This window comes from Erinaceus europaeus, unplaced genomic scaffold, assembly GCF_950295315.1.
Source record: "Erinaceus europaeus unplaced genomic scaffold, mEriEur2.1 scaffold_879, whole genome shotgun sequence".
NCBI lineage: Eukaryota > Metazoa > Chordata > Mammalia > Eulipotyphla > Erinaceidae > Erinaceus > Erinaceus europaeus.
Window position 1 is genome coordinate 1 of NW_026648225.1, and position 27,346 is coordinate 27,346.

At 39.8% G+C, this 27,346-nt stretch overlaps 1 protein-coding gene across 1 annotated transcript; it reads left to right on the forward strand.

Annotated features, from left to right (window-relative positions):
• The first annotated feature begins 4,489 nt into the window (after window positions 1–4,489).
• On the forward strand, window positions 4,490–24,914 carry CT55 (cancer/testis antigen 55). The gene is made up of 5 exons (XM_007538628.2): window positions 4,490–4,577; window positions 5,445–5,629; window positions 13,681–13,825; window positions 22,276–22,388; window positions 23,920–24,914. Exons 1-5 carry the CDS (start codon window positions 4,490–4,492, stop codon window positions 24,109–24,111), a joined length of 723 nt encoding a protein of 240 aa, XP_007538690.1. The 3' UTR covers window positions 24,112–24,914.
• Window positions 24,915–27,346: the final 2,432 nt, after the last annotated feature.

A 27,346-nucleotide genomic window follows, 5' to 3' on the forward strand; every position in this document is an offset into this window, starting at 1 on the left:
CTTTTTAAATGATGAAAGGGGGCTGGGTAGTGGCACACCCAGTACGGTGTGCATGTTAGAGTGCACAAGTACCCGGGTTCAAGCCCTCACTCTTCACTTGTAGAGTGGAAGAGCAGGGCTGCATCTCTGTCTCTCCTATCAATTTCTCTCTGTATCCAAAATTAAAAAAAAAAAAGTAAAATACGAAGTAGATTGATGTGAAAACTGAGTGAGGAGGGGGTCAGACGTTAGTGCAACGGGTTAAGCAAAAGTGGTGCTAAGCGCAGGACTGATTTACGGATCCCTGTTCGAGCTCCCAGCTTCCCACCTACAGGGGAGTGAAGCAGGTCTGCTGGTGTCTGTCTTTCTCTCCCCCTCTCTGTCTTCCCCTCCCCTCTCCATTTATCTTTGTCCTATCCAACAAAGACATCAACTACAACAACAATAAAATAACAAGGGCAACAAATGTGAAATAAATAATAATAATAATAATAAAATAAAGTAAGTGAGGAAAGGACAATGAAAATAGAATGTGTGTGTTTTTTTTTTCCGGATAAGAAAAAATAAATGGCATGGATTTTCTTTTAAGTAAAGCAAAAGTTGGCGAAAGACAAAATAAAACTGGATGAACCTGTAAATAGGAGGGAGAGAATGCGAAAGAGAGACCTGCAGCACTACTTCACTGCTCGTGAAGCTCCCGCCTACAGGTGGGGATCACGAGCTTGAACCCTAGTCTTTGTGCATGGTCATGTGTGAGCTCAACCAGCTGTGCCACTGTCCAGCACCCTTTACTCACTTTTTAATCAATTTTTTGTTTTGTTGTTGAGTTTCTGTTTAGTTGTGGTGTTGTTGAATTTTATAAATTTTTCATGTTTTAGACTTTAACCCTTTGTTGGATGTATGGTTTACAAATATACTTATTTATCCCTTATCACGAAACACCATTTACCATGAAACAGAAATCTTCTTACTGAACACTGTAAGTTCTGGAGTGGTTGTAAGAGAAGAGATGGGCATGTTATAAAGTGGCTAGGTGATCAGAGGTAAAGTTCAGTGCCTTTAGATGGTGAGGAGTGTGGGCTCCATAGCTAGATGCCGGAGCCTGGAAGTCTGTCTCCATCATCAGTATAAGCTATTGAGCTAACTTTCAAGATGGTCACCTTCTTGCTGGTAGGAGCTCACAAAGAGACCCTATACCCTCAGAAGGGCACCAATGAGTTTGACCGGAATGATTTCTGATTGGCCCCTGCATTCCTGCTCTCCCTGTGAGGGGAGGAGTCATGAGCTCCCGCTCAAGAGTCGAGACACCTCAGTGGCTGCCACCAAATATGCTTTGCTCATTGGCTGGCTGGCTGGCTCACGTATTTGCATCCTCCACCCCCCTCGTGCAAGGACCTCCGCCCACCTCGTGCTAGGAACCTCTGACTAGAGGCTGAGCTGTGCTGAGCAAGTCTGCTTTTGAGCTACTTCTCAGGGAACTGCGAGGAAGCTGTGATTTGGATTAAGTCTCTCACCTAGATTCCCAAGGGATCCAGGACAGACCATGTACCATTGTATTTCCAAGGCTCTGAACTTCTTCTGCATGAAGATAGACTCTGAGGCTGAAAGTCAGCAAGGTCAGAAGCTCTTTAAAGGTACTCGATTCACCCCTCCTGCCCTGGGGTCTGGGCCTGGGGGGGGTGCCTTGCTCCTGGTTCAGGAGCCTCGGGACCAGACATTGCTGCAGGGCCAGAGTGATATCACTTTGTGTGTGGAGTGGGTGGGGGTGTTTCCCCAGTCCCCAAGCATATGAAGCACCCCAGCCCCAGACGACAGTGTAGGCAGAGAAAACCTCAGGAAGCTGGGCCTTACTTTTCAGATGACATCCTTCGGCGGGTGCCATGCCTGCCTGGCTCCAGTGAAGGGCACCCAGGATTGGAGGCTGAATTTCATCCATCTGGTTTGGAGAAAGGGGCTTTAGCATGAAGTTGTTGATCTATTTTTTGCCCCTTAGAAGTGCAACGAACCCACATGTGCACATCTTTGAAGCCTTATCTCTGCCTCAGAGGTTGGCCGCCAGTGAAGGCCTCTGCTTTTCGGTGCAAACCCACAAAGGTGGAGTTTTGACTGCTGAGTGCTCATGGGTGTCTGAGCTCGGGACCTGCAGGATATTCGTGTAGTTTAGTCCTTGAAACTCTCCCAGGAGGAGGTCCTAGAAGTCCACTTCACTACTACTTGAGGAGGCCCTTGAGTCTCTTCGAGGCTCCGCAGCACTTTCTTGACTTCTCTCTCTTTCTCTCTTTAAATACTCTTTTTAAATTTTATTATTATATTTATTTATTTACTTATTTATTTATTGGATAGAGACAGTCAGAAATTGAGAGGAAGGAGGAAATAGAGAGGGAGAGAGACAGGGATACCTGCAACCCTGCTTCACCACTTGCGAAGCTTTTCCCTTGCAGCTAAGGACTGGAGCTGGAGCCTGGGTCATTGTGCACTGTAATATGTGCACTCAACCATTTCCACCACCAACCAGCCCCCTTCCTTGACCTTTCTATCCCGCCACCCCTGTCCCCAAGGTGTTCCCTCTCCAGGATTTTATTTTTAATTTAATAATGATAGACAAGATTGTGGGATAAGAGGAGTACAATTCCATATAGTTCCCACCACCACAGTTCTGTATCCCATCTCCTCCATTGGAAGATTTCTTATTCTTTATCTTTCTGGGGGTATGGAAGAAAATGCTTTATGGGGTGCAGAAGGTGGAAGGTCTGGCTTCTGTAATTGCTTATCCACTGGAAATGGGTGTTGGTAGGTCAGTCTGTACTTCCATCCTGTCTTAATCTTTCCCTAGTGGGGCAGGGCTTTGGAGAGGTGGAGTTCCAGGACACCTCTCCAGGATTTAATCCCTGATGTGCTCAAGTTGTGGTTTGCAAAACTCTTCTCAGCAGGATCTGGCCTTCCTAGGGACAGTGTCTCTGTGGGGAACCCAGCATCAAGACTGGTTCTGATCACTTGGCAAAGCTAATGTGTAGCTTTTAGTGAAATGTCCCATCTCAATATGCTCAGATTATCCTTACTTTCATCAAGGAGACAAGATAAAAGTTGTTAGACACCTCTGGCTGCCATAAGTGGAATCTATCATCCTTGTTCCTTCTACTTTGTTGTACTTTGTGATTTTATTGAACAAATTTGAAATTTGACCTCACCCCCCTTTTACTTTATTTTTAAAATGTTCCTAGCTTCTGTTCCATATTTTTCTCCTGCCATCCTGTCAATTTACCCAAGTCTTTGGAAGCACCTAAAACACTGTGGTTCAATAATGTAGGCTGTGCATGCTGCCTCTGTAGGCTCAGATCCCACGTTCTGCCTTACTAGCTTTATTTTATTTTTATTTACTTAATTATTTTTTTAAATTTTATTTATTTATTTTCCCTTTTGTTGCCCTTGTTGTCTTTTTATTGTTGTTGTAGTTTTTGATGTCGTCGTTGTTGGATAGGACAGAGAGAAATGGAGAGAGGAGGGGAAGACAGAGGGGGGAGAGAAAGGGAGACACCTGCAGACCTGCTTCACCGCTTGTGAAGTGACTCCCCTGCAGGTGGGGAACCTGGGGCTCGAACCAAGATCTTTATGCCTGTCCTTGTGCTTCTTAACCCGCTGCGCTACCGCTGGACTCCCTATTTTTTCCCCCTTTGGTTGCCCTTGCTGTTGTAGCCTTGTTATGGTTATTATTGTTGTTGTCGATGTTGATATCGCTTGTTGTTGGATAGAACAGAGAGAAATGGAGCCAGGAGGGGAAGACAGAGAGGGGAGAGAAAGATAGACACCTGCAGACCTGCTTCACCGCCTGTGAAGCGACTCCCCCGCAGGTAGGGAGCCAGGGGTTGGAACCGGGATCCTTACTCTGGCCAGGTCCCTGAGCTCCACGCCACGTGCGGTTAACCCGCTGCGCTACCGCCAGACCCCCACTAGCTTTATTTATTTTTTTTTATGTATTTCATTTATTTTTATGACAGGTTTGGAGAGGAAGACAAGAGCAGTGCTCTGCTCTGGTTTATGGTGGTTCTAGGGACTGAACCTGGTATCTTTGGCCCCTCAGAGGTTAAAGTTATTTTGGATAACCATTATACTATCCCCCAGCCCCCTCCCCCACAGTATTTGTTCAGAAGAAAACAAAAGGAGAGTGCCTTAGGTACATATTTGAGCCAAATTAGAAAATAGACCTCTTTGGGGCCGGGTGGTGGCACACTTGTTTGAACATACATGTTACAGTGCAAAAGGACCTGGATTCAAGCCTCTAGTCCTCACCTTCAGCTTCAAAAGCTTTGCAAGTGGTGAAGCAGTGCTGCAGGCGTTACTCTTCTTCTCTATATCCCTGCATTCCTCTTGATTTCTGACTGTATCAAATAAATAAAGACAATAAAAATAAAAAATAATTGTTTTACTTTAGAAATGAAAATAGACCTCTTACGTGCTTTATTTGGTGAGGTGTTGAAAAGTCTCCAAATGCTGGCTTATATGACAATGACGGATGTTTACAAACTCTCGAGATTCAGATTCCACGACAGCATATAAATTTGAGTTCATGGGAGAGGATCAAAGTTCTAAGCAGTTCACATGTATGTGTCAGCTGATATGTATAGCAATCCCTTTCTCCTCAGCTCTACTGGGATATGACTCACAGGTATAACTGTGTAATCTTATAGTCCACAATGTGATGAGTCAGTATACCTGTATGTCATGAAATGATTTTACAGTAAGTTAGCACTTCTACATACCTTTTGGGGTGTTTATTGACAAGTCTCTCAGGTAGTAATTATTATTGTTTTGGCTTGTTTTGATCATGGAAGCCCTGGAGACATTTTGCCATGCAGGAAAATGCAGAATTTAATATTTATTCTCTCATCCTACTTCTTCTCCTTTTTCAGAAGAATTTGGGCCTTGCACATGGTCAGTTTCACTGGTGTGGATCACTTTTTTTTATTCAGATAGAAAAGCAAAAGATGGGAAGACACCAGAGCACTAAAGCTTCTTCTGTTGCCATTGTCACTCCAAAGTGGTGCCAGGCCTCAAATGTAGGTCATTTGCATGACTGTGCACATATCCTACTGGGTGAGCTATTTTTCCACCCTGGAAATTGATATTTCAATCTGAGCATTCTGCCTCTGGAGTCCTGTGCACTTGACCACTATATTGCCATTGTTCTCTGTATTTCAATGCTAGATCAGTTTCTTTCTAGAAGTACATCACTGTCTACTATATTTTCCTCTGGTAGTGTTTACTTATAAAGTGTGTTTGAGAGGCCAGAGATATATCACAGTGGTCATGTGAAAGACTGATGCCTGAGGCTTTGAGTTCCCAAGTTCAATCCCCAGAACCACCATAGTCAGGATTGAGCAATATTCTGGTAAAAATAAATAAATAAATATTGAATGTATTTGCTATTGAATTTCATTCATGAAATATTGTGTTTACTCATCTCTTAGGTGATGGCAATTTTCAGATTCTACAGGGAATTGTCACCAAGTTTTGTGGTGATTATGGCTTGATTGATGGATTGATCTACTTCAGCAGTGATGTTGTGACTAGCAACATGCCTCTAAAAGTTGGACAGAATGTTAGTGCACTTGTGGAGGAAGATAAAATATCCCACGAATTGAAAATAATCAAAGTAAGTGCAATATGAACTTTTGGCCATCTTTATTCTGGAGGAGTTTTTAAACTTGCTTCTATTCATTCTATCTGAGATGCCCTAGTATAGCAGATGTAGACTAAGATTAGACTGTGGAGCACCCAGTTTTATCTTTACTGAATTTTCTATTTATAAAAGGATAAATTAAATATCTATTTTATCACTGAATTATTATTTACAAGGGCTAGGAGATAGCTCACCCACTAACGATGTCATGTATTAAGAACTAGGTTCAAGTGCTGGCACTGCAAAAGAGCACCATAGATAATACTGGGACAACAGAGGGTGGAACAGTGCGATCCTATGGTGTAATTTCTCCCTCTTTAAATAAAAAATGAATAAAATGGGTTCAGGAGGCTACTCAGTAGTATCGTACATGTATGAAGTCCTGAGTTCATTCATTAAAAAACATAAACATAAATATGTGATAATTACTAGATAATATGTGATAATTACTAGAGTCTGGAGTCTGTACTCTACTATAAATGCCCTTTACTCATCTGGGTAAAGAATTTTTTTCCATATCTTTAAATATAATTGTTAGAAGGGATGGGGAAGTAGAACCGCAGTAGTGTACCAGCTCTCAAGAGGTTCTAGGTCCATTCCTGCCTGGCACCACCAATAGTCACACCTTAACAGTGTGTTGGTTGAAAAAAGTGTTCAAAGGGAGTCGGGCAGTAGCACAGCGGGTTAAGCACATGTGGCGCAGAGCACAAGTACCGGAGTAAGGATTCCGGTTCCAGTCCCCAGCTCCCCACCTGCAGGGGAGTCGCTTCACAGGCGGTGAAGCAGGTCTGCAGGTGTCTGTCTTTCTCTCCCCCTCTCTGTCTTCCCCTCCTCTCTCCATTTCTCTCTGTTCTATCCAACAATGACATCAATAACAACAATAATAACTATAACAATAAAGCAACAAGGGCAACAAAAAGGAATAAATAAATAAATATTTTTTAAAAGTGCTCAAAATATAATTGCTAGATAAACAATCGTAGTTTCTTTTTTCTAACTAGAGCACTGCTCAGCCCTGGCTTATGGGACTTTGAAGTCTCAGACATAAGAGTGTCTTTGCCTACAGTGGGTTGCAGTTGTGTCATAGTTTCTTTCCTTGCCTGTCTATCTGCTTTTCTCTCTGACTGTATCTGAAAAAGTGACACCCTGGAGATTACAAAAAGAATAAAGAAAAGAAAAAAGAAGGAGAGAAAGGAAGGAAGGAAGGAAGGAAGGAAGGAAGGGAGGGAGGGAGGGAGGGAGAGAGAGAGAGAGAGAGAGAGGGGAACTTCCAGTATAAGGGAATTTGTTGGTACTTAAGGGAGTTTGAGAATGTTCAATACCATTCTTAGTACATTTAGTCATGCAATCACCAACCCAAGACCAGGTAATTTACTGCTTTATTCAACTTAAGATTTCTTTATTAAGGAGAGAAAGAGTCGCTGGCATATGCAGTGCTGGTATTGGAAACTCAAGTGTGTTAAGTCTGTCATTTGCAAGTCCTGTGCTCTACTGAACATCACACCAGCTGCTAATTGACTATTTTAAAATTTTATGATCAATGAGGCTTAAGTGCTCAGGGCTGCCATTTGTATACAAACAGAGAGAGAGAGAGAGAGAGAGAGAGAGAGGAACAGAGAGAGAGAGGGAACCAAAAATTTTCCCAGTGCCACAATACTCCCTAATTTACTATTTTAATAGGAATGATCAACTAGATTTATTGTGCTAATTAATTGAGACTGTCAGCAGCAGGCTTCAAAGTGGCCTATTTGTCAATATTTACAAGGAAGGAAATAATGCCAGTTTTGAAATCATTGCCAATATGAGACATGAAAAGGAGTATCAAGATCTCATTTTGTATTTCTTAAAATATTAATGAAAATAGAGAAGTGTTTTTATTTTTTAGTGCTATTTAAATGTTAGCAGCATTAGAGCTTATGTATATGTTATGGAAATTAAGAGTTTTGTGTATATTCTTGAAATGTATCATCCAAGTCTTTCAAGTCTGTGGAGTTGAGTATTTACACACTATAGAGTGCCCATCTTTTTCTGTGTGTTTTCAATTAAATAAAAAAGCATTACCAAGGCTTATTCCTCTTCCATAATGTATGTACTGAGGGCTGAGAAATGACTCTCACACTGTACCACACACACTTTACCATGAGTGAGCATCGGGGTTCCAGGTCTCTGCCAGCACATGGGAGCAACTGTGTGAAGGAGGCAACATGAGCCATGGAATAGCTCTGTGATGTCTTTCCTTCTATTTCTGTCTTTATCTATTAAAAATAAATAAATAAAAGCGATCCCCACCACCAGCACTCTGTATCCAATCCCCTCCTTTGATAGCTTTCCTATTCTTTATCCCTCTGAGAGTATGGACCCAGGATCATTATGAAGTGCAGAAGGTGGAAGGTGTGGCTTCTGTAATTGCTTCCCCACTGAATATGGACACTGGCAGACAGATCCATACTCTTAACCTGTCTCTCTCTTTCCCTAGTGGGGCAGGAGACTAGGGGAGGCGGGGGTTCCAGGACACATTGGTAGTAAGGTTGTCTGCCCAGGGAAGTCAGGTTGTCATCATGGTAGCATCTGGAACCTGGTGGGTGAAAAAAAGAGTTAACATATATAGCAGAACAAACTGTTGACTAATCCTGAACCTAAAGGCAAGAATATTGCAGATGAAGATTTGGGGCCTCCATTTAGGAAAAAAGCTAGTAGGTCTATTTTAGGTATATTCCAAGGGACCCATGACTTTGCTAGTTTTTGCCTGTGCCTGACATCTAATATGCAGGTAGACCCAAGTTATTGTCTGGGGAGATAGTGTCATAGTTAGAAAAATTACTAGAAAACTGCATCAGGGAAGAAAGTAGCTCCCAAATATGGGAAAAGTATATAAATATTAATTTTAAAAGGCTGTACTTCCCCCACCAACCACAATATCACTGCCTGTGGAGTATCTCCTCTTTTTAAATGTTTATTTATTTATTTTTAATATTTATTTTCTCTTTTGTTGCCCATGTTTTTTATTGTTGTAGTTGTTATTGTTGTTGTTATTGATGTTGTTGTTAGACAGGACAGAGAGAAATGGAGAGAGGAGGGGAAGACAGAGAGGTGGAGAGAAAGATAGACACCTGCAGACCTGCTTCACCACCTGTGAAGTGACTCCCCTGCAGATGGGGAGCCCATCCTTACAAGGGTCCTTGGCTTCACGCCATGTGCGCTTAACTCGCTGCACTACTGCCGAACTCACAGACTATTTCCTCTTATATACTCTTTAAAAAAAATGTGTGCAGTGTGTTTTCTGTTAGTTATAAACTTAATCTTATTGTTTTATTTTTAAGAATTTTTTATTTTTCAAATTATTTATTTATTGATTTCCTTTTGTTGCCCTTGTTGTTTTATTGTTGTTGTTGTTGATGTCGTCGTTGTTGGATAGGACAGAGAGAAATGGAAAGAGAAGGGGAAGACAGAGAGAGAGAGAGAGAAAGATAGACACCTGCAGACCTGCTTCACTGCCTGTGGAGCAACTAGAACCGAGATCCTTATGCTGGTCCTTGTGCTTCGCACCAGGTGCGCTTAACCCACTGCGCTACCGCCGGACTCCCTTATTATTTTATTTTTATTGATACCAGTTATTGCTGGGACTTGATTGGCTTCATGATGAATCCACTGCTCCCAGTTTTCATTTTTCCCCTCTACTCCTATTTCTTTTATTTTCTTATTATTTTCCCCTTCATTCCTTCCTTCCTTTCTTCTTTCTTTCCTCCCCTTTCTTTTTTTGCCTCCAGGGTTATTGCTGGGGCTTAGTGCCTGCACTACAAATCCACCGCTCCTGGCGGCCATTTTCCCATTTTTATTGGATTGGGTAGAGAGAAATTGAGAGAGAAGGGGGAGAAAGAGAGGGAGAGAGAAAGATAGCCACCTGCAGACCTGCTTAGCTGCTTGTGAAGCATCCCCCCTGCAGGTGGGGAGTTGGGAGCTAGAGGATCCTAGAGTAGGTCCTTGTGTTTAATGCTATGTGCACTTAATCAGGTGCACTACCACCCAGCTCCCTCCCCTTTTTTCTATTTGACAGCAGAGAGAATTTAAGAGAGATGGGGGAGATAGAGAGGGAGACAGAGAGGTAGCTGTGCCATGGCTTCACAGATTGTGATGGTAAAGTTTCCCACTGCAGGTGAGGACCTGGGGCTTGAACCAGAATCCTTCACCTTGGCAACCTGAGCTCTCAACCAGATACACCAATGTCTGTCCCCCTGCTAATTTTATTTCTCTTATTTTGCTGTCTTTGTTCCTTTATCAGTATACATTTTTATATTTATTATTTAACATAAGATTTATTTTAGTATAATTAAAATTATCAAACGTTTTATATTTCATATATTAAAGACAGTTTTTTCTTAGTATAATACAGGTTTTTTGTTATACAATTTGACAGATGGCAAACTTACTGAAGTCTTTGAATCTTTCTTAAATTTTATATACACATTGAATTATACCTAAATAATCCAAACTCTAGAATAACATAAAATGAAAAGTAAAAAAATTACCATTTATGCTCTTCTGGGACAGTATTATTCCTCAGATGTGGCCCTTTTTGTGTGTTTCTTATCTTTTTTTTTCTTTTACTTTTACAAGTAGAATTCATCTTTATATGGCCACCTGGATAACAGTCTCTTATATTTTCTTTTTTTAGTAATATTACCCTGCATAAAATATGTTGATTATATTGTGAAAGATGTGGAATTGGTTAAATTTCTCTGTTCCCTTTTTCCAGTAATGAATTACTTTATATAACTTAAGTGAGACAATGTCTGAGGAATAAAACTTTCCCAGAAGGGCACTTTTATTTTTTAGGTTATATGTATATTCTTAGGAAAGCATTATAACTTCAATATCAACAGTTATTTTTTATTATCTTTATTTATTGGATAGAGACTGCCAGAAATTGAGAGGAATGGAGAGGTAGAGAAGGAGAGAAACAGAGAGACACCTGCAGCACTGTTTCACCACTGGCAAAGCTTTCCCCCTGCAGGTTGGGACTAGGGGCTTGAGCACTGGGTCCTTGAGCACTGGGTCCTTGAGCACTGTAGCACTCAACTAGGTGCACCAACACCCAGCCCCCAACAGTTAATTTTTGACACGCATAGTAAAATATGGCTTTAAAAAAAGAAATAGTATATTTAAGGACCTTAAGATGTGATTTTAACATCTAAAAATACAGTATTTATATCTATTCAACACTGGTTGGCCCATTCAAGCAGACATACTTTTTTTTTTTTTTACTTCTAGTTTTATCTAATGAGTGAATGAATTTTATAACCATGGGTCCTCATATCTGTACAACTCCTGTTCCTTAGTGGAATTTTTATTAGTCTATCTCAGAATGTGGAAGGGAGCGACAGAGTGGAAAGATACTGTTGTATGTATGACCCGTGGCTCATGAAGCTTCTCTGTGCTTGATGCTTCTATGAGGTGTGCAAGGCTCAAACCTGGGTTCTTTTGCATAATAAAATGTGCATAGAATAATTTAGTTATGCAAATTTAAAGTGTAGATAGCTTATGGCTCTCTTCCTACAAAAACGTTAAAAGTGAGAGTAGAGCTGTAGTGCAGCGGGTTAAGCACATGTGGCACAAAGCGGAAGGACCAGCATAAGGATCCCAGTTCCAGCTCAGGCTCCCTACCTGCAGGGGAGTCGCTTCACAGGTGGTGAAGCAGGTCTGAAGGTGTCTATCTTTCTCTTCCCCTTTCTGTGTTCCCCTCCTCTCTCCATATCTCTCTGTTCTATCCAACAACAACGGCATCAATAACAACAACAATAATAACTATAACAACAAAAAAACCCAAGGGCAACAAAAGGGAAAATAAATAAATAAATATTAATGTTAAAAGTAGGAAAAATGGGCATCTTGAAATACAAAAAAGGTTGGTGTAATCCATATCTGATTTCTATTTTGTGTTAAAGTATAGATTGACAGATATTTTGAAACATCTTAATTATGTTAAAGAAGTATCCTTTTGTTATCTTTCTAGATTAGATTTTTAAAAATTAGGATAATGAATTTTCCAAATGTTTTTCTGCACCCTCAAAATCTTCATTTAGTTTTTATTCCCTTTGAGTAACTGATTTGGAGAAAAATGAGCGATTTTATTATTTTTTAGTTTATTTTTAATCTTTTTTTATTTGATAAAGACAAAGAGAAATTGATAGGGGAGAAGTAGACAGAGAGGAAGAGAGACAGAGAGACACTTATAAACCTGCTTTACCACTAGTGAAGCTTTTTCCCTGCAGGTAGACACCAGGAGCTTGAACCCCAGTACTTGTGCACTGTAATGTGTGCACTTAACCAGGTGCACCACCGCCTGGCCCAAAATATGAGTGCTGTTACTAATATTGAGCTATTCTTATTTTATGGGACTGATCTACATTTGGTTATAATTATGACTTTTGTAATTTCCTGATGTATTTGCTTTTTTTTAATTTGGATACTTGCAATCTTGTAAGTGGAATTGATGTGAGATTGTCTATTTTGTGCTATTTTTACATGTTTTGGAATGACTGCTATCTTGACTAGTACAAATAATTAGAAGTTTTCCTTAATTCTTTAACTTCAACCCAACCCCTACTTACCAGGTAAAAATCGTTCTCTTTTTATACAGCCTTGGTCAAATCTCACTCTCTTCAAGAAAATGTCATACATTTTCTGAGTTTGAAATTCTTCCTCTACTGGGAACTGCTAGAAAATATTTATTTTCACTATTTGCTGCAGCTCATTTTGCATTAGTATGTTTGTTTTTTACTCCTGAATTACTGGGGGGGGCAAGATTAATATTTCTTACTTGGAATTTAATATTGTCAATGCATTAAACTTCATGCACAAATGATGTTTTTTAGACATCCTTAAAAACACATAGCAGTATAACACAAAGGGTGAACTCATTAAACTTGGAGCTTTAGTTAAATATAGTGTATTCATTTAGCTCATGATTTTTTTTTTTTTTTTTGCCTCCAGGTTTATTGATAGGTCTCCGTGCCTGTACCACAAATCCACTGCTCCTGGAAACCTTTTTTTTCCCTTTTTTGTTGCTCTTGTTGTTTTATCATTGTTGTGGTTATTATGATTGTTGTTAGATAGGACAGAGAGAAATGGGGAGAGGAGGGGAAGACAGAGAGGGGGAGAGAGAGACACCTGCAGACCTGCTTTACTGCTCGTGAAGTGACCCCCACACAGGTGGGGAACTGGGAACTCTAACAGGGATCCTTACGCCAGTCTTAGTGCTTTACACAATGTACACTTAACCCACTGCACTACCGCCCGACCCCCGGCTCATGATTTTTTTTTAAATAAAAGTATCAGTTGAACAAGTGCAAGAAACTAGTTGTAGGAGAAGCTGTAGTTAATGTACAAGAATACATGGGAATTTTCAGCTGAACTTTCTTAAACTTCTCTAAAAGGTCAAATTAAATTAAATTAAACTTGTGCAAGAGATCCTAAGTTCGATCCCTAACATCCCATATACCAGAGCGATGCTGTTATTTTTTTCTCTCACTGACAAATAAATATTTTTAAAGAATAAAATATGTTCTGTTAATAAAATGGAATATGACTCATTCAAAAAAGAGAATGAAGGCTGATATTTCAGTCTGCAACATGGGTGAATTTAAAAAGCTTTTGCTAAATGAAAGTAATCAGATACAAAGGGCCCACATTTATACTGCTCCAGTTAGAAAAAAAAAATCCAGATCAATTAAATCCAGGTGGCTGGGAAGCACATTAGCAGTTTCCTCTTCTGAGATAACAAAAACCTTCTGGAATTAGCAATGATGGATGCACTACCTTGTGAATGTATTCAAAACCACTGTGCCAGGGAATGAAGGCAGGGTCTTGCAAATGCTTTATATTGATGAGCATCCTCCACAGCCCAATTTTCTATCATTTTACTTTGTCTGAAAGCGTGTGCCATCATCAGCCCCCTTTGACTTTTTGTTTCATAGCTGTTAGTTTGTGCCTGATCTCTTTGATGTAACTGTGTGTTTAACTCACAGGTAGATGCTCTCTGTGATAACTGCCATGATGATGAACAGTCAGACATCTGTGGTAAAGTTCCACTCGACTCTCTTAAGTCGCTAATGGAATGTGCTGAATATAATAGCCACACAACTTACTTCTCTCTGGATGTTATTTGTAAAGGTATAGTTTATGTTTTTTTTTTTTTAAGTCAGTTTTAAGATCAGAAAAGAAAACACAAGTAAATCTGAACTGGAGTTGGTGTATTGCACCAAAGTAAAAGACTCTGGGGTGGGTGGGTGGGGAGAATACAGATCCAAGAAGGATGACAAAGGACCTAGTAGGGGTTGTATTGTTATATGAGAAACTGGGAAATGTTATGCATGTACAAACTATTGTATTTACTGTCAAATGTAAAACATTAATTCCCCGACAAAGAAATGAAAAAAATAATAAAAATAAAATGTGCAAGGGTCCAGGTTCAAGTCCCCAGTCCCTCATTGCAAACAGGGAAGTTTCATGAGTAGTGAAGCAGTGCTACAGGTGTTTCTCATTCCCTCTCTCCCTTTCCTATCAGTTTCTCTCTATGTCTGTCTTAAATAAACAAAATAAAACATTTTAAAAAGAAAAAAATCAGTTTTACTTAGTTTTGATTTTTTCCCTTGATTGGAGGATTAATGTTTTACATTTGACAGTAAATACAATGGTTTATACAATGGTTTGTACATGCATAAGATTTCTTGGTTTTCCACATAACAATACAACTCCCTTAGTTTTGAATTTTACAAATAATACTTGGGGATGATTATAAGCTTCATTTCCAGAGTCAAATTCGGAGTAATACTTCTTTGCTGAGAAGATTTCAGTAGCAGCACTACTTGTCCAATGTCCTTGGTTCTAATACTTCATTCTTTTATACTTGAGGTGGACCTTTGGAGTTGAAAATAATGTATAGCAAAGGACAGATACATTTTTAAAAAAATATATGCTAGCATATATTTCATTTATTGGATGGAGTTCCTAGTTTTGTGTAATTTTTCCATTCATACAGGTAAAGAATTTCTACATGAACTAAAAACACAGCAAGAAATACTAGATTTTAATGCTTTAAAATGTTTAAAAATACTTAATAGTAGAATATAAGATATTTAAAACATTTAAAATGATTTTAAAATCCAAATGTATTAAAATAAAGTCTGGAAATAGCCTTGTAACTTTATCTCTGTGTGTGATCTGAGCTTGAGTTCCTACAACCCGCGTCAGACTGGAATTGGAAAGAGTAATAGAAGTAAAATTGTATACCCGATTAAGCCAAATCACTTCCCATTTCACTTGGATACAAAGGAGGGATTTACAGAAGCCAGACCTTCTACCTTCTGCAACCCACAATGACCCTGGGACCATGCTCCCAGAGGGATAGAGAATGGGAAAGCTATCAGGGGAGGGGGTGGGATATGGAGATTGGGCGGTGGAAATTGTGTGGAATTGTACCCCTCCTACCCTATGGTTTTTTAAATTAATCCTTTCTTAAATAAAAAAATAGAAAAAAAAAGGAGGGATTTGTTTCAGTTATACAAAGGAGCCTTGCATTTTACTTTTCTTGTGTATAAATCATACTTTGACCTTAATTGTTAACCCTAGAGGTGCCCAGAGATGATTGTTTGGTGGCTGCTAGGACTTTAAGACCCAATTAGGCAGAAATGCCTGATTCTAAAAGAAAAAGTCTCCTGTGTTTGCTAAGCTCCAAGGCAATTTCTTGGTTCTTATTTACAACCATGCCAGCAGGAAATCACCACCAATGGTAGCCCTCACCAGACTTCTTCTCAAAGTCAGAAGAACTTTAACATGTTTTTTATCTAAAGGGTTTGTTTGGAGAGAAGGAAAGAAAGATGAAATAAGGTCCTTGAGGCTTAAAGAGAGAATGGAGATACAGTGCTACAACACAAATTCTGTCCAGGATGAGAAAGAATATTTGGGGAGATATGAAAATATATACTCTGTGACAATGTTCTTGTAAATAAAATAAGACCTGATGCTCTCACCTCCCACCAGAGGTGGTTCAGCTTGTAGAGAGTAGAACTTGTATGTTTGAGGCTGAGTTTGATTGCCATCACTACATATGCCAGATCAGAGCAGTGCTCTGGTCTCAGTTTCTCTCTCGTATGATTAGTAAAGATATTTTTAAAATTGAACACATTCTAAGTTGTTATACTTATAATGGTTGGGTCTGTATAGAACATACACAGAGACTTTTTAAAAAGATATATTTTTGTTTTTCGTTTTTTATGTGTGATTAATAGTAGGGTACAAATTGTAAGATTGCAGTGCATAGTTTCACACCCACCACACCACACCCACCACACCCACCACCCAAGTTCTGTGTCTCCAACCTCCTGCCTTCCAAAGTTAAAGTTAACTACCATAGTTTTCACAAGTCTTAGAAACAGTTTTCTTACTTCTTTTTTTTTTAAGTTTATGTGTATCAATTCTCTGGATTCCACATATGAGTGAAACCATCCAGTAGTTGTCTTTTATCTCTGTACTTATTTTACTAAGCACAGTCACCCCTAGTTCCATCCATTTTGTCCCAAAGGACACAATATCATCGTCACAGAGAAAGTTTTTAAGTAAATAATATAAAGCTGGGAAGATAGCTCAGTGAGAGTGTGTGGTTCTTAGATGTAAGAGGTGCCAGGTTTGATGTGTAGCATCATATGTACCTTGTGCTGAGAGATGTCAAACAACAAGAAATAAAACAAGATATAATAGAAGACCTGAGTACCTAATCAATCATCGAATTATCAGAATAGCTGCCTTTGTTGTTGCTTTTCTTGTCTGTTTTTTGCTACTGGGGTTTTGTACCTGTGAAATTCCTCTGCAGAGTCTCTCTCTCTCCCGATCTCTCTCTCTCTCTCTCTCTTAAACTTTCAGTATCTGATAATTATAGCCAGAGAGGGAGGGCTTGAGGGAGGGAAGAAGGGAGGGGGGAGAGAGAGAGAGACTTTGAGTAGGAAGAGAGACACTATAGCACCATTTCACTGTACATGGTGTTTTCCCGTGGTGCTTGGGGCTCAAAGCATGGTAAGGTGTATTCTCTACCAGGTGTACTATCTCCTAGCTCCCAGAACAGCTGCTGTTAATCCTATTTTGAAACCCAATGAAAATGATAATAAACAATTTAATTTCTCTCATATTAATTAAATAGTGATTTGTAAGATTATAAGTTAATAAGAGTGTATATTAACACCATTCCCACCACCAAAGGCCTGTTTCCCTCCCCCTCCCCCCATAGTAAAGTTGAACATCTACCCTCCCCCTCCCCCCAAGATTTTTACTTTGCTGCCATTGTCAGCCACATTCTGTTCTGCATGTTATTAAGCATAATAGGGGGCAGGGAGGTAGCTCAGCCTGTCAGAGCACCAACTTGCATACCTTAGGTCCCAGAGGCTACAGGTTCAATCCCCACAGTCTCTTATGTCAGAGATGAACAGGGCTATGGCCCTCAATCTCTCTTCCATCTCCTCTCACACTAAATGAGGAAACAATTTTTTTTAAAAAAATGATGGCTGCTAATCTGCCATTGGGGCTATTAAACTGTGCTGCTATGAACATTGGTGTGCATAGACCTTTATTTTTATTATTTATTTATTTTCTGGGGTGCACTAGGAATCCACTGCTCCTGGAGGCTATTTTTCCCATTCCATTGCCCTTGTTGTTACCCTTATTGTTGTCATTATTACTGTTTTCATTGCTGTTGTTATTGGATAGGACAGAGAGAAATGGAGAGAGGAGGGGAAGCAGAGGCGGGGAGAGAAAGACAGACACCTGCAGACCTACTTCACTACCCGTGAAGCGACCACCCTGCAGGTGGGGAGCTGGGGGCTTGAACCAGGACCCTTACACCGGTCCTTGTGCTTTGTGCCATGTGAGCTTAACCCACTATGCTACCATCTGACCCCCATGCATAGGTCTTTTAAGACATGTGTTTTTATTTTCCCTGGGTAAATCCCTGGGACGGGGGATTGCTGGGTCAGATAGTAGGTCCATTTCTAGAGTCCTGATGACTCTCTAGATTGTTTCCATAAGAATTAGACAAATTTACATTCTCACCAGCAATGTATGAAGGTCTCTTCCCACCCACAGCCTTGCTAACAGTTGGTGATTCTGTCTTTTCTAATGTATGACAGCCTCACATGTGTAAAGCAGTATCTAACTGCTTTTATTTGCATTTTTCTGATCACCAGTGAATTTGAGCATAAGAAATCTGTGGTACACACACATAATAAAGTACTATGCAGCTGTTAGAAATGATGAGGCCATATCCTTTACAATATCATGGTCAGAACTTGAATGCATCATATTGAGTGAGATAAGCCAGAAATGCAAAGACCAATACCAAATGATCTCACTTTAAGGTGGAATTTAAGAATAAAGAACAGCATGGAGAAAACATAATGTGAAACTTGGACAAAGGACTCTGGGAAAGGGACAGGATGAAGGAGCATTGGGGTCCTAGATACTAATCAAAGGGAGATGAGAAGCTGTGCCTATGTGTTAAAGACTATACTGTAAACCATTAACCACACACACACACACACAAACAAACAAATGTGATGGGACTGTCAGAGAAAGAAGAATTGTGTTATTTTTCTGTTGTTCCACATAATGAAGAATGATGAGTAAGTGGTAGCAAACTTTTGAGTGTGTGTTTTGTGGGTAGCACAGGGCCTTGTCTTTTAGATAGAAGGTATCTTTTACATAGGCCTCTGTCTTTTAGATAGAAGTGCAAAGTGGTCTTGTTTTGTTTCATTTTGTTGTGGGCTGAGAGTGACTTTATCTGAGGTATCCTATGAGGTTGTTTATGTTCAATAAGAAGACAAAATGGTCCAACTATGAGTAACATACTCTAGATAGTTACAATATTGAGAGCTAACTGAACAGTTTTGGACATTGAGGCTGGTTTTTTTTTTTTCTTTCTCCATTTCTTTCCTTCCTTCCTTTCTCTCTTTCTTCCTTATTTTATGCCTGATTTGAATGGGAAGCAAGCAGTTACCAGAATCCACCTTAAAAGGGAGAGTAAGGAATTGAGTCACATAGGGATTTATAGGTATGCTATAAAATATAAGGATTTGGCCTGGAGTTGCGGGATAGTGATTTTATATAAGGTGAATCATGTTTTACGATGTTCTCTCTGGGGGAAGGGTTCAGGTCCTTGAGCATGATAGTAGAGGAGGACCTGGAGGGGGTTAGATTGTTATGTGGAAAATTCAGAAATGTTACTCATGTACCAACTACTGTATTTTACTGTTGACTATTAACCATTAATCCAGTCCCCATAAAGGGGAAAAAAAGACTCTCCCTCTGACTCTCATGAGGAGAACAGACTAAATAGAATAAGGATGTAATTGGCAAGACAATGTAGGAATCCATTGTAACAGTCCACATAAGTGAGAATGGAGATTGTACTAATGTTAGTACAAGCGGAGGCTGTAAGGTTGATTTTGATTCTAGAATCATTTTGAAGATACAAGAGGATTTTTTTTTCTTTTGGTCATCGCTGGGGTTTCATCAATCAGTGCCAACTTTTTCAGATCATAAACAGGGGGATGGGTGACACTGCAACATGGAAGCTCTCGACAGTGTGGTGGGAGCTAGTCTTGAAACTGGGTTGTGTATATAGTAAAGCAGGGTCACTATCTGGGTGAGCTATTTTGCTGAACCAAAAGTGGAAGTATTGACTGATGGATGTTTGTTGCGAAGAAACAAGAAGAGAAGTCAAGGGTTACTCCTCAGTATTTTGTTTGAACAATGGCAAGGATAAGTTTACATTTTTCAAGATGTAAAAAGACTGAGGAGCATAGATGGGAGGGTGGAAGTTTCACTAGTAGGGAAGCAGTGCTACTGGGGTTTCTCTGTATCTCTCTAGCTCCCCTTTCCCTCTCAATTTCTCTGTCTTATCAAATAAATATAAAAAAGAAAGACTGAGACGCAAAATTGGGTGTGTGAGAATTGCAAGAACTCAATTTAATTTTTTTAATTTTATTTTTATTATATTTATCTATTGGATAGAAACAGTCAGAAATTGAGAGGGAAGGGGATGATAGAGAGGGAGAGAGACAGAGAGACACCAACACTCCTGATTCACCTCTCTTAATGCTTTCCCCATGCAGGTGGGGACCAGGGACTTGAATCTGGGTCCTTGCACATTGTAAGGTGCGCTCAACCCGGTGTCCCACCACCCAGCCCCAAGAACTCAATTTTAGACTCAATAATTTGAATAAGCACTTAGATGTAGGAATCAGAAGCTGATTAGTATTGCAGTTCTATATTTTGGACTTACCAGCTTATGGCTATTATGTAAAGTTACACAAAACTGTGTGTAGGAAAGGGAGTGAGAAGGGGGCCAGGTGGTATTGCACCCAGTTAAGAACACAAATTACAAAGTGCAAGGACCTGTACAAGGTACCAGGTTCAAACCCCTGGCTCCCCACCTGCAGGGGGCAGGTGTCTGTCTTCTATCTCCCTCTTTATCTCCCCTTCCTCTCTCAATTTTTCTCTCTCCTATCTAGTAAAATGGAAAAATGTCTGCCAGGAGCAGTGGATTTGTAGTGCTGGCAATGAGCCTTAGCGATGACCCTGGAGGGAAAAGGAAGGAAGGAAGGAAGGAAGGAAGGAAGGAAGGAAGGAAGGAAGGAAGGAAGGAAGGAAGGAAGGAAGGAAGGGAGGGAGGGAGGGAGGAAGGAAGGAAAGGAGTGCGGGAGGGAGGGAGGAAAGAGGGAAGGGAGGGAGGGAGGAAGGGATGATGGGAAAGAAAGGGGGGTGATAGGCAAGTGGTGGCATACTTGGTTGAACAGACACATTACAGTGCACAAGGACCCACTTTCAAATCTTCATCCCCACCTTCAGTGGGGACCATTCACAAGCTGTGAAGCAGGGCTGCAGGTGTCTCCCTCCCTCTCTATCTCCCCTTCCCTTCTAAAATTCTCTTGGTTAGCACAGAGGGTTAAGCCACGTGGCGCAAAGCACAGGGACGGGGGCAAGGATCCTGGTTCCAGCCCCTGGCTCCCCGCCTGCAGGGGAGTCACTTGTGAAGCAGGTCTGCAGGTGTCTTTCTTTCCCCCTCTCTACCTTCCCCTCCTCTCTCTATTTCTCTCTGTCCTATCTAACAACGACAACAATAACTACAACAAAAATAAAAAAACAAGGGCATCTAAAATTCTCTCAATCTCTATGCAATTCATAAATAAATAAATAAAATATATTTTTAAAAAGAAGAGAAGTTAGGGAGGAAAGATCTTGGCTAATTCTAAAATAGAGTTGTAATGGAACTTAGGAGGAACAAAGAAAGAGCTATGATGGAACTTGGAAATGCTGGGTCACAGGGGACAGGAATGTTTTAAGTACATATGGCCAGCTTTCTGGATTGGTTATATAACTTTTCACTTCTAGTAAAATGAGACTTCCATTTGCTTCATACCCTCTATGGTACCTTCATAGCCTGTGACTCACTTTTGACTTAATGTGAAAAATCTGTAAATATTAGTTTGTAACTGTCAAAATAAGATGTAGTTTTCTCTCTCTTTCTGGAACACCTGAGAAAATTCTTTTCTTTTGGTATTTGTTTTAATCTGAGGCTTGGTGCCTCGTGATGAATCCACCACTCCCAGCGGCATTTTATTATTATTATTATTATTATTAGATAGGACAGAGAGAAATTGAGAGGGGGGAAGGGAGATAGATAGGGAGAGAGAGAGAGAGACAGTTGCAGTACTGCTTCATGAAGCTTCCTCCCTGCAGTTTGGGCTCAGGGGCTCAAACCTAGAACCCTGTGCAAGGTAACATGTGCATTTAAACAGGTGCACCACCACCCAGCCCCTCAGAAAAGTCTTTCTGTAGCCATATAGTCAATGTGTTCTCTTGCTGCTGCTACCACTAATAGCAATCTATATTTATTTGCTGTTGCCAGATACTATTCTGTGAAGTGAATATATACAAATAATTTTTTTCTTCAACTGTATGTGTTAAGTACCACTATTACACTTCTCATGTTATAGATGAAGAAATGAGACACAGAGAAATCAAATATATTTACTAATGGCACTAGGTGGCAGCATCAAAGTTTGAATCCAGACAGCCAGGTTCATATGTGTACTCTTACTCATATATTTTTCTGTCTCTCCAGAAGGAGTTGTGAATATAACGGATGGTTTAATAACGCTTGTGCTGCTCTCAAAAAGATAGTCCTGTGATGCAGAGTTGATGTTTTTCCCCAGCTGGCATTGTTAAGTCAGTAGAAAACATCAAAGCCTATATGTCTTCCACAGATATATATCTCATCTCTTTGAAGATGTTCAGAATGTACCTTTGATTTGACAGCAACTAATTTAAAGGTCAGGAAGGTAACTCAGACTGTTAGACCCCAAAGGCTACAGGTTCCATCTCTGGTGCCACCTTATACCAGTACTGAGCAGTAGTCTGGTTTCTCTCCCTCCTCACTTACTCTCTGTCATGATAAACAAACAAACATTCAAAAATTATTTAAGGTGGTACAATGTTGAAGTAATTTGTGAAATTTAACATTACCAAAAATAAAAGCTAATTCCAACATACTTTTTCTCTCTCTGACTTTTTAGATTTTGAGCCTTATCAAGGTGACTGTGTAGAAGTGGAGTTTTCCATCCATCCAGAGACTCAGAGCAGAAAGGCCCTCTCAGTGAAGCCTCTGAGGCATAAGCATCTATCTGAGGTAGTTCATAGTAAAAAATAAAAATTCCTGTTGGGCATTTGCTGGGATTTATCAAAACACAGGCTTAGTATTTACCTAAAAACCATGATGGGAAAATAGGAGAAAGAGGCCAGCTAGACTGTGGCAGGAGCCATTAGTACTTAAAGTTAGTTCACCAGCGTTCAGCTTCAACACATGCAGGTCCCTGGGGAAGCAACATAGTGGGGATCCAGGGAGAAGATAAGACAGGAATGGCAGCAGTGGAAGGGAGGTAAGAAGAGACCCAAATGGAGTGAACTTTGGTCAGACACTTGGTTAAGTACCTTCCCATACCCACAGTCCCTTCTGAGTTTACATAAGTCTTTCATATGCTCTTGATGTCAGCCTGTACCTAGCCATATGCTAATTATGTTAATGTCCCATAATTACTTTTGTTCACTGTAAGTAAAACAAGTGTTCCCTGGGGACTGAGCAGTAGAGCAGTGGGTTAAGCACACATGATGTAAAGCACAAGGACCGGTGTAAGAATCCTGGTTCAAACATCAAGCTCACCACCTGCAGGGAGATCGCTTTGCAAGCAGTGAAGCAGGTGTCTTTCTCTCCTCCTCTATGTCTTCCCCTTCTCTCTCAATTTCCCTCTGTCCTATCCAACAACATCGATAACAACAACAACCACACAAGGGCATCAACAAGGGCAACAAAATGGAAAAAAATAGCCTCCAGGAGCAGTGGATTCGTAGTGCTGGCACTGAGCCACAGTGATAACCCTGGAGGCAAAAATAAATAGATAAATAAGTAAATAAGAAACTGTGTTCCCAACAGCAGTTCACTTACATTTTGCTCTTGTTTATTTGTTTTACCCTTCTTTATCAATAAATTTACTGCTCACAACTCTGTTGGATATGTTTGGAAACTTGAAAAGAAATACACTCTTTGCTAAGAAATCTATTCACCTTTTCTGTGTTTCTGAAAGGAAATAATCAGAGAATATTAGATACAATCATAACAAAAATTCTCAATTACACAGTTGGTTCGAGCGATATTAAAATGTTCTGAGCGTGACAGAAACAGAAAACAAATCATATTAGGAAATTCTTGAGAAAGGATGGATAGGGTTGGTATGAGACTAGAACTTATATTGAAAGCCAGGTATGGTTTGCATATTGGACACTGAAAAAAAGTGGGAAACTCAACTTCGATAGAATTAGAGATGAAGCTTGAAATGTAACAGAAAGAGAAGAAAATGTGCTCAGTTTACTGCCATGTTCCTTTCTCACCCTTTTCTCCTTTGACTGTAACTATATAGGTCAATGAGTAGTGTGTGTTGTATTTAGAATAGTTTCTACTCCCAAGACCAGAACTGAGTTAATAATGTGAGGTGGGATCTGGACATAGCTTCACAATCCACTCCTGATACTGTCAATATGTCAGGCAGGCTGGGAATCACTGATTTGCACATACCTTGGGTTTAACGTTAGTGGGGAGATACAGATCCTGATGCTGTGTTTGATGCTTTTATATAAATGTTTTCTTTTTTTAAAAAAAAATATAGGTCTGCATTACCAACATCCAGGGAAGAAATGGGGTGATAGGTGATGATATCTTTTTCACCTTGGATTCTCTGAAACTTCCTGATGGATATACACCTCGAATAGCTGATGTTGTCAATGTGATCGTGGTAGAGAACATTCTGTCCTGCTACCATTGGAGAGCAATTTCTATCACCCTACTGAAAAGGGCTTAAAAAGGGAAACATGGAAATCTATCAGGAGAGGTTATGGGATACGGATTCTGGTGGTGGGAATTGTGTGGACTTGTACCCCTTTTATCCTATGGTTAACGTCAGTGTTTCCATTTTACAAATAGTTTTTTTTAAAGGGGAAACATTGAATTATCTATGAAGTTTTTTTTTTCTCTAGGCAGATTTAAATGTATTTTGATTCTGATTGAAAATTATTTTTGGAAAAAAAATGTTTGACAATTCTCAACAATTACTTTAAACAAAACCTTTTAGGTGCTATGTATTTTGGCTAAATGTATTGTATCTTCCAGAGACTGTTTAGCTTAGTTTTGTTTTTTTCATTACTGATTAAAGGTTTTTCATCTTAACCTTATTAGTCTTATATTCGTGATTTTTATTTTTATAATAAATCTGTTGATGTTTTCATTGATCTTTGTTCTCTGGGGGTTTTCTAATCTTAAGAGTTTCTTTTTTTCTTTTTTCTTTTTTTTTCTAATCTTAGAGTTTCTAATCTAAGAAATTATTCTAGAACAACACATCATAGGTCTTTGTTAATATTCTGAGTTTGTGTTACAGATCCAGTAGGAACATTTAGTCACAAGTTATATATAGCTCATTATCCTTTAGATTGTATTTATTTTTATTTTTTATTTTTGCCACCAGAGTTATCACTAGGAGTTATACCAGCACTACAGATTCATTGCTCCAAACAACCGTTTTTCTTTTTGTTTTTCCTTTCTTATTTGATAGGATAGAAATAAATTGGAGAGAGAGAGAGAGAGAGAGAGATCCATAGACCTGCTTCACCGATCATGGGGAGTGGGGACTCAAACTCCAGTCCTTGGGCATGGTAGCATGTGCACTTAACTGGGTGTGCCACCACCTGGTCCCCTGATATCATTTAAACACAGACTCCTACAGGGCCAGGCAGTGGTGTAAGTGGTTGAGCTCACATAATTACTGTGCTCAAGTACCTTGTTTCAAATCACTGGTTCCCTCCTGTGGGGGGGGGTGTGATAAATGGTGAATCAGTGCTAGAGGTTATTTCTCTTTCTCTACCCCTTTCTCTATCCCCTTTCCTTTTAATTTCTATGTCCTATCAAATTAAAAATAATAATAAATATTAAAAGAGAAATAGGTGATGTATATTCAATATAGTATAAAATAAATATAAATTAAAATGAGCTATTGCCTCACACTTGTCAGAATGGATCATATCAAAGAGACTATAAACAATAAATGTTGGTGAGAATGTGAAGAAAAAGGAATTCTAGCACACTTCTGATTGCTATGCAGACTGATGTAGTCCTGATGTAAAATAATATGGAGACTTCTTAAATCAATGAAAATGGAAGTGTCTTATGCTTCTACAATACCACTCCTAGATTCATATTCAAAGGATATAAACACATTAATTCAAAGAACTCTTTTTATTTTTATTTTACCAGAGTACTGCTCAGCTTTGGCTTATGGGATTGCTGGAAATTGAGCCTGGAAATTTAGGGCCTCACGCATGAAAGTCTGTTGTGTAAAACAGTATTTCCTTCCACCAGGCCCATTGCTTTAAAAATATTTATTTATTTATTTATTGGATAGACACAGAAATTGAGAAAGGAAGGGGGCGACAGAGATAGAAAGAGACAGAACTTGTAGCACGGCTTCATGACTCACAAAATTTGTCTCCTGCAGGTGGAGATTAGGGACTTGAACCTGGGTAAGTGAACATGGTAATATGAGCCCTCATTTGTGTGTACCATCACCTGGCCCCCAGACCCAGTTTTTGAAGATAGAAGTGAGAGACAGAGAGAGAGAGAGAGAGAGAGAGAGAGACTACAGCACTGTTGCATCACTTCTGAAGCTTCTCCTTTGTATTGTGCTCACCTGACACATGTAGCCAAGGACTCTAACCTAGGTTCTTGTGCATGGTAAAGTGTGCACTCTACCAGGTGAGCTGTCCCCGATATGTACTTGTTTTGAGATTAAGAGATGAGAGCACTGTTCAGATCTGTCATATGGAGTGCCTGAGATCTGACTTGAGTCCTTAAGCATGCAAGTCTTGTGCTCTACTTCTGAATAATCTTTTGGACTAGTGCTTATCTTTTATACTCTGATTTTTCTAATGGTAATTTATCATTAATTATTTGATCACCATTGCTACTGATTATTTATTGCTTACTTAATCATATTTAACTGATCACTAGACATTTTTTCCTGAAGAAAATATAAACAGCTGAGCCTGAGGTTGGTTAAGTTAGACAGATGGAGGCTAATGGGATCTGTCACTTGAAATTTGACCCTTTGTTTGGAACAAGCTGTGTTTCTGAATGAGAGAAAAAGAAACAAACTGCTTTTTACTGCTATGGAAATTCAGCAGGGTGAAGCCAAGGCAGAGAGTTTTACTAATGCTCACAGCTGCTCTCTCTGAGATGACTGCTCTGAAAAAACTGAAAAGCTGGTAAACCTGTACTGAAGCATCAGAAAATGGGAGAGAGGATCACTTTGAAGATTCCCCCACAAATTCCAGCAGGCCATAGACAAACTCTGAAATAAGGGTTGATGCTCATCTCCAGGAAAAACTAACTTGCTGATCTTTTCTCCTACTTTCCCCATCTTGTTTATCCTTCCTTAATATGCATGCCTTTAGGTCTGATGTTGGCTTGTCCCTGAATTCTTTCTATGACAAAGTCAAGAATTCATACTGGTCACAAGACTAGGATGCGCTCCGTGTTGTGAACTTGTGAACATAGGATGATCGTGTTACAAGCAGCATCAGAATCCTTGTTCGGACATTATTATCCTCGAAAAATGAGGATTCCAGAGCCAAAGGCAGTAGAATAATCTGCTTGAGAGTCCTCAGCTGGGAGAAATGGGATGTGGTCTGAGCACCCTGGATTCACCGTCAGTGCCCAAAAGTGGCGTTCAGGATTCTTAGTGAAAGTTGATTGGACATAAGTGAAAGCAGCGGGATTTTTAAACTTGGGCGGGAGGGCGGGAACAGTCCATGGGATTGTGGAAGTGGAAGCCCGCTACAAACTGGGGTGGCTCCCTCTCAGCGTAAAGGAATTCAAGTGTGAAAGCCCGCCAGAAATCCCTGGTTCCTCTTCTCCTTTCATTACCCATATGCTTATTTTCTTATTTCAGCAGGAAACTTAATCAGTGGTCTGAAGACTGCATTCACCACAATATCTGAGCACCACTTTCCCCACCCAAAGTTTTGTGTAGTATGTAAAAAAAAAGT